Raw genomic sequence first — 8,809 nt, 5'->3', positions numbered from 1 at the left:
GCACAGCCCGAAAATGCGGGCGTCGGCGGCTGGTTGTTCCCGCAAACGCGATTCCGGGGGATGGGCCTCATGCACACGGCCATGCCCATCTTCTCCTCTGACAAGGTCGGCAGAGCTGTAATATGGCCACAACGCTGGACGCTCAGGTCACTGATGGTTTCTATGATATACATTTTTTTGTGCCCTATGAGAAGGATCTACAGCTCATCCTGAGCCTCCTGCTTCACTAATAGAATTCCAGAGCTGCAGTAAAGACTGACACAGTTACAGCAGTAAAAAGAACGCAGGTTTATTTGCCATCCAGGCTCTGGACCGCCGGGGGGCGGCCGTCATTAGTGGTAGTCGCCCCCGGATCTGTGCAGATGTGGCGGATGCTTTGCAATGGGTGAGAATCCGCAGCATGCAAGTCTTTTTTTTATCCACTATGTGTGGGGTTTTGAATTCCACATCCACATGAGCACTTCCCCAGGTGTGAACGCGGCCTTACCAAGATGAATAACTGCGCAGAAGATTACGTCTTTACTGCTCCCCCTCCCGGACCCCAGTAGTGGATCCCCGGGATGTATGAAAACAAACATTCCACATCCTCATTGATAGAAACGACAGCGCTGGTCAGACCGTGTGGAGGCAGTCAGCAGGATGGTGACATCACCGCGGCGCTCATTAATATTCATGAGCCGCTGCAGGTGCCGTTCTGGAGGGTTTCCTAGTTCAATCCTCTTATAATCTTTCCAGGCAGCGACTGAGGCGGAAACCGGGAACATCACCGTACGATGGACTACATTCAGAAGTGGGGGAGGGGACAGGAGCTGGAACGTGGCGCTGCTATTGGAAACTGCTCCTCGACCCCCCCCCCCGACATTCATATCTGTAAAGCGGGAGACGTCATGGAGCCTCCTCACCCGCCACCGTCACATGGTCCAGCAGCAATACCCCACCACGATGAGGGAGAAGAGGGCGAAGGACACCAGCGCGTTCTTACGGTTCTCGTGTCGTAGGGATTTCAGCTCCTTCTCTGAAAAGACAAAGCAGCTCGTGGGTTAATTGGAAACCAGCACCGTATTTACACCTCGAATCCTTCACGTCATGCTCCACCCCATCATGTGTCACGCTCCTCCCACCTCACGTCCTGCACTATGTTTAAAGGAACGGTCCTGGCAGAACTGATACATTGTTATGCCAAGTACAAGGGGCGGGGCCTCTGGTATTTTTTTTAAATCCTTGTGTCATGCTCCGCCTCTCACTAGGTACAGAACAGTATCTGTTGTGGCCGGAGCGTGCCGTCAATTCCTCTGTGTCATGCCCCACCCTCTCTCTGCACTATATTTAATACTGGATACTTTGTCATGCTCCGCCCCCTCCGTGCAGGTGTACATATGCCCCTCCCCCTACTTACCATAATGCGACACCTTGCTGGTGAGCGAGTTCTTCTCCTTCTCTAATGATTTTCTGTGGAATAAGAACGGTCAGACGTCAAACCGGCGCGGAAAACATGGACTCCCTGAACTGAAAGCCACAATCGACAGAGGGGGCCGTGCACCTCCCCCATAAAGATTCCCACGACCCAACGAGGGGTCCAATACTTAGACAATTAAGGATAACGCTACTATAGTCGCCATTTCTCATCCATGAAAATTCTAGAAAATGCAAAGACCCGCTGTGTGATTCTCATGATCGCGCCTCAGGCCGGCGACTTCGCCTTCCGCGCCGTGGCCCCCGCTCACCTTCCTTCCTCCGTCAGCTCAACTTGGCGTAATTTGTAGTCGACATCTTCCAGGCTGTTCCTGCAGGACTCCAGCCGCTCCTCAACGCCGTCGATCTGCCGGAAAAACTGCGCAATTAGGAATTGTGGTTCCCACGGGTCGGATACACCACGTAAAACTAAACAACGTATCCGACCTCCAGCCCGCAGCACATTGTGGTGCCGTTTTTTGGAAGGAATTTCTGCGGGAAGCAGCGCTAGAAAAAAACCGCTCACACTTACCCCGGCCGTAGTCATGGCGATGTGCCGCTCCGTTGACGTGCAGTCCGGCCTCCCGGGATGATGCAGCAGTCACATGGGATGAAACGTCATCCCTGGAGGCCGGCCCGGACGCTGGAGCAGAGAATTCTGGGTAATTATAGACTTTTTTTTCTCTCTCCGAGTTTCGATTTTTGCAGCTTTTCTTGCGGGTTTTACCTCAGCAGCGAATTCAGTGTGAAACCCGCAACAAAGAAGCAGCGATTACGCAAATATCATTAATAAAAATAAATCGTACCACGGGTCAATTTAGGAGCGTTTTTTTCGGCGGGTTTTTGACGCTGCGTCTGGATGAGATTTGTTCAAATATCATCCACTTCGCTGCTTCTGCTGACGATTTTCCATAATGAAATGCCTTGCGGAAAATCTGCAGTATTTATGCTGCGTGTGAACCCGTCCGGAATCAGCCGCCACGTCATACGCACCAATAAAATGATAGTCTACCCTGAAACTATCACTCCACAGACACAGGGGGCGCCACAGTGACTGACACTGATCTATAGGACAGAATACAGGGACATGTCATACACAGAGCAGACACCGGGGGCGCCACAGTGACTGACACTGATCTATAGGACAGAACACAGGGACATGTCATACACAGAGCAGACACAGGGGGCGCCATAGTGACTGACACTGATCTATAGGACAGAATACAGGGACATGTCATACACAGAGCAGACACAGGGGGCGCCATAGTGACTGACACTGATCTATAGGACAGAATACAGGGACATGTCATACACAGAGCAGACACAGGGGGCGCCATAGTGACTGACACTGATCTATAGGACAGAACACAGGGACATTTCATACACAGAGCAGACACAGGGGGCGCCATAGTGACTGACACTGATCTACAGGACAGAACACAGGGACATGTCATACACAGAGCAGACACAGGGGGCGCCATAGTGACTGACACTGATCTACAGGACAGAATACAGGGACATGTCATACACAGAGCAGACACAGGGGGCGCCATAGTGACTGACACTGATCTATAGGACGGAATACAGGGACATGTCATACATAGAGCAGACACGGGGCGCCATAGTGACTGACACTGATCTATAGGACAGAACACAGGGACATGTCATACACAGAGCAGACACAGGGGGCGCCATAGTGACTGACACTGATCTATAGGACAGAACACAGGGACATGTCATACACAGAGCAGACACAGGGGGCGCCATAGTGACTGACACTGATCTATAGGGCAGAATACAGGGACATGTCATACACAGAGCAGACACAGGGGGCGCCATAGTGACTGACACTGATCTATAGGACGGAATACAGGGACATGTCATACATAGAGCAGACACAGGGGGCGCCATAGTGACTGACACTGATCTATAGGACAGAATACAGGGACATGTCATACACAGAGCAGACACAGGGGGCGCCATAGTCACGGACACTGATCTATAGGACAGAATACAGGGACATGTCATACACAGAGCAGACACAGGGGGCGCCATAGTGACTGACACTGATCTATAGGACAGAATACAGGGACATGTCATACACAGAGCAGACACAGGGGGCGCCATAGTGACTGACACTGATCTACAGGACAGAATACAGGGACATGTCATACACAGAGCAGACACAGGGGGCGCCATAGTGACTGACACTGATCTATAGGACAGAATACAGGGACATGTCATACACAGAGCAGACACAGGGGGCGCCACAGTGACTGACACTGATCTACAGGACAGAATACAGGGACATGTCATACACAGAGCAGACACAGGGGGCGCCATAGCAAGAAATCTATAGGACAGAACACAAGGAAATGTCATACACAGAGCAGACACCGGGGGCGCCATAGCAACACATCTATAGGACGGAATACAGGGACATGTCATACACAGAGCAGACACAGGGGGCGCCATAGTGACTGACACTGATCTATAGGACGGAATACAGGGACATGTCATACATAGAGCAGACACAGGGGGCGCCATAGTGACTGACACTGATCTACAGGACAGAATACAGGGACATGTCATACACAGAGCAGACACAGGGGGCGCCACAGTGACTGACACTGATCTATAGGACAGAATACAGGGACATGTCATACACAGAGCAGACACAGGGGGCGCCATAGTGACTGACACTGATCTATAGGACAGAATACAGGGACATGTCATACACAGAGCAGACACAGGGGGCGCCATAGTCACGGACACTGATCTATAGGACAGAATACAGGGACATGTCATACATAGAGCAGACACAGGGGGCGCCATAGTGACTGACACTGATCTATAGGACAGAATACAGGGACATGTCATACACAGAGCAGACACAGGGGGCGCCATAGTGACTGACACTGATCTATAGGACAGAATACAGGGACATGTCATACACAGAGCAGACACAGGGGGCGCCATAGCAAGAAATCTATAGGACAGAACACAAGGAAATGTCATACACAGAGCAGACACAGGGGGCGCCATAGTGACTGACATACAGCCGGGACCCCGCTCCCCAGCACTGGGGTGACACCTCCCCGTTAGTCCTCCAGGCTCCGCGGCTTCTCACCTCCTTGGCCACACTCAGCTTCTCCCTCTTCTTCCTCGCCATCCTCCGCTTCCTGGACACGTTTCCTTCCCGATCACACTGGAGATGAGGCTTCCGCCGCCATGTGTCTCAGTAAGGCGGAGCTTCGGCCGCCATGTTCGAAAAGGGCATACAGGTATATCTCTTATTATTAGCAGCCGACATTTTTGAGAGTGGCAAGCGGACGTCATAAACTGAGGGGCCATGATTGATAGTGGCAATAATAAATCATCCTCAGAAGCGACATGATTACTAATGGAAACACAAGAGGGAGACCAAATATAATCGGCCGCCATGTCTACTAAGGGCAGCTTCTAACACTGGTACTACAGAACTACAGCTCCCATCATGCTTCAGGGCAGCAGTCAGCGACCAATGGTGCTCCAGCCAGTTGTGAAACTACAACTCCCAGCATGCTCAAGGATCTGACCACCAGCAATGCTTCCATTGTGTTGGCTTTCAAGAATATTTTAAGGAATCCGAAAATGCCGGCTGCTTCTTCGTTTTTTCTAATTCTGGGAAAGTTGCGTGACAACCAATATGGCTGCCATTACAGTTCCCACCGGAGGTGACACCCGGCCTTCCGGTAACCCTGAACGGTGCAGATGAGGCTTGTGTATTCCTATGTAAGGCTCCCAATCAAATCTGCTCAAAATTCACCTCTCCCCGTTCGTGCAACAGCCTGTCGGTCTCCGCGCGGGGGGAGGGGGTCTATATTACTAGGGTCTGGTGTGTTTATTAAGGGGTGTGATGAGCGGGGTTATTGGGACTATTTGTGCGTCAAACATCATAGGTTGGGGCATGTCCGATATAAACAGGCTAAGAAATGGCGCAGCGTTATTTGACATTTCCCTGATGTTTATTCTTAAAAGTTGTATTTTATGGTGTTCATCCACGTGAGGTTGGGCTGGTGCCGGCCTCTCCCGGGAACTACAGGTCCCAGCACGGACTGTTCAGAGTAATGGAGGATCTTCTGTCAGTTCGCTGCCTGTCTGCCCCATGCACACAACCGTAAATAACCTCAGTTTTTGCGGACCGCAAGTGCGGTCTGCAAAAATGGACCGTTCACTTTCATTGAGCGCGGACACATTTCCGTAGCGCTACGGATGGGTGTCCGTCCTTTTGCATTTTGCGGGCCGTGCTCCCATACTTTGTATGGGAGCACGGCCCGAAAATGCGGGTGGCAGCCGGCCGTGCCCGCAATCGCGGGCCGTGATTGCTGGCACGGTCGTGTAAATGGGGCCTAAGTGATAGAAAGCAATTTTTATTTTATTATTTTACAGAGTACACATCATAAATGATGCAAAAAAATAGTTGTGCAGGTTATTACGGCCGCGCCAATACGAATATGTGCACGTTTTATGTATTGAGACTTATTTTAATGTTTATTGTAAAAAAAGGTGAATGTAATTTTTTTTATTTAACATTACTTTGTTTTTACTTTATTTTTAAACTTCAATGTACTGGCCTATAGCTATATACCTGTACATTATCCTGTATACTGATAGTACACAGGCAGTTGTTAGGACATACCTCAGTATGCCCTAACAACAGGAAATATGGTAGGACAGCCCTGGGGTCCTTCAATAGACCCTGGGCTGTCTGCCCATATATGGTATGTCCCTTAATCGCGTCACAGGCATTCCTTGTGGTGCGATCCAGGGGCATACCCCTCCTCACTTTCCCCTGAATGCTGCAGTCAGCTTTGATCGCAGCATTCAGGAGAACAGCGGCGGAGAGGAGAGGTTTCTCTGATCTCCACAGTTATAGAGCGGGGCTGCGGCTGTGTAATACAGTCATTGCCCCGCTCCTGACAACAAGTGCGCGCGCGGTCAGCATGAGGAGATGCGGCCGGCGCTGCACTAATGAGCGGCGGTTCAGGCACTGAGGACAGAACATGGGGGTGTTTTGCAGTGCGGCCGCCATGTTCTGTCTTCAGTGCCGGCAATCATTAGTGCAGCGCCGGCCGCATCTCATCATCCTGACGGCGCGCACATGTCAAGACTCAGGAGCGGGGCAATGGCTGTATTACACAGCCGCAGCCCCGCTCTCATACAGTCATGTGCACTATACTGTATTGTGCAGTTTGCGGTGGAGGAGGGGGGGGGCTGTGATTTAACGCCCCCCCCTCTCCAACGCAAACAACACAATACTTTACATTACAATACATTACATTGCAACACAATACATTACATTACACTGCAGCTTACCTGGAGTCCTCTGCACCGACTCTTCTGCTCTGTCTGGAAGATGTGTCACGTGACAACACGGTCACATGGTACACTAAGTGTACCATGTGACCGTAACCAGGAAGTGCCGGCTTCACGGCACAGAAGATTTAGTTAGGAAACATGCTGTATGGCAACGGGGACCCGTGGGCCCCCTAGGCTTAGGGGTCCGGTCGCAACTGCGACCGCTGCGACCCCTATAGCTACGCCACTGACCACAGGTTAAAGTGATGACTGGTCCAAGTCCCCAGAGAATGGGAGGAGTCAGTGTGATTGACAGCGTCGCTCTCAGCTCATGTTCTGTCCAAGTCCTGTGACGGGAGATCTCTGCACACAGCCGTCAGCATCTGTATGTGCGTCATGTCTGTGTGCAGGGCTCCCAGTACATAATACACACAGCGGTGAGTGCGGAGGTCTGTATTATGAAGCAGTGACCCCCGTCCATGGACGTCTCCCTGTGATACCAGACAATACCCGGGGAGGTGACAATGTGTATTACATGTATGATCACTAGTCCGGAGACGTCTCCCTGTGATACCGGACAATACCCGGGAGAGATGACAATGTGTATTACATGTATGATCACTAGTCCAGAGACGTCTCCCTGTGATACCGGACAATACCCGGGGAGATGACAATGTGTATTACATGTATGATCACTAGTCCAGAGACGTCTCCCTGTGATACCGGACAATACCCGGGAGAGATGACAATGTGTATTACATGTATGATCACTAGTCCAGAGACGTCTCCCTGTGATACCGGACAATACCCGGGAGAGATGACAATGTGTATTACATGTATGATCACTAGTCCAGAGACGTCTCCCTGTGATACCGGACAATACCCGGGGAGGTGACAATGTGTATTACATGTATGATCACTAGTCCGGAGACGTCTCCCTGTCATACCGGACAATACCCGGGAGAGGTGACAATGTGTATTACATGTATGATCACTAGTCCAGAGACGTCTCCCTGTCATACCGGACAATACCCGGGAGAGATGACAATGTGTATTACATGTATGATCACTAGTCCAGAGACGTCTCCCTGTGATACCGGACAATACCCGGGGAGATGACAATGTGTATTACATGTATGATCACTAGTCCAGAGACGTCTCCCTGTGATACCGGACAATACCCGGGAGAGATGACAATGTGTATTACATGTATGATCACTAGTCCAGAGACATCTCCCTGTGATACCGGACAATACCCGGGGAAATGACAATGTGTATTACATGTATGATCACTAGTACAGAGACGTCTCCCTGTGATACCGGACAATACCCGGGAGAGATGACAATGTGTATTACATGTATGATCACTAGTCCAGAGACGTCTCCCTGTGATACCGGACAATACCCGGGGAGATGACAATGTGTATTACATGTATGATCACTAGTCCAGAGACGTCTCCCTGTGATACCGGACAATACCCGGGAGAGATGACAATGTGTATTACATGTATGATCACTAGTCCAGAGACGTCTCCCTGTGATACCGGACAATACCCGGGGAGATGACAATGTGTATTACATGTATGATCACTAGTCCAGAGACATCTCCCTGTGATACCGGACAATACCCGGGGAGATGACAATGTGTATTACATGTATGATCACTAGTTCGGAGACGTCTCCCTGTGATACCGGACAATACCCGGGGAGATGACAATGTGTATTACATGTATGATCACTAGTCCAGAGACGTCTCCCTGTGATACCGGACAATACCCGGGAGAGATGACAATGTGTATTACATGTATGATCACTAGTCCAGAGACATCTCCCTGTGATACCGGACAATACCCGGGAGAGATGACAATGTGTATTACATGTATGATAACTAGTCCAGAGACGTCTCCCTGTGATACCGGACAATACCCGGGAGAGATGACAATGTGTATTACATGTATGATCACTAGTCCAGAGACGTCTCCCTGTGATACCGGACAATACCCGGGGAGATGACAAT

At 50.5% G+C, this 8,809-nt stretch overlaps 1 protein-coding gene across 1 annotated transcript; it reads right to left on the bottom strand.

Annotated features, from left to right (window-relative positions):
- Positions 1-410: 410 nt before the first annotated feature.
- Positions 411-4,737, bottom strand: CCDC167 (coiled-coil domain containing 167). The gene is made up of 4 exons (XM_075863506.1): positions 4,583-4,737; positions 1,725-1,819; positions 1,397-1,449; positions 411-1,015 (listed from the first exon to the last, which is right to left on the bottom strand). The coding sequence occupies exons 1-4, from the start codon at positions 4,622-4,624 to the stop codon at positions 912-914; spliced, it is 294 nt and encodes a 97-aa protein (XP_075719621.1). The 5' UTR covers positions 4,625-4,737; the 3' UTR covers positions 411-911.
- Positions 4,738-8,809: the final 4,072 nt, after the last annotated feature.

The sequence above is a fragment of the Rhinoderma darwinii genome, chromosome 4 (genome assembly GCF_050947455.1).
Source record: "Rhinoderma darwinii isolate aRhiDar2 chromosome 4, aRhiDar2.hap1, whole genome shotgun sequence".
NCBI lineage: Eukaryota > Metazoa > Chordata > Amphibia > Anura > Rhinodermatidae > Rhinoderma > Rhinoderma darwinii.
This window is presented reverse-complemented; position numbering and strand designations above follow the sequence as displayed.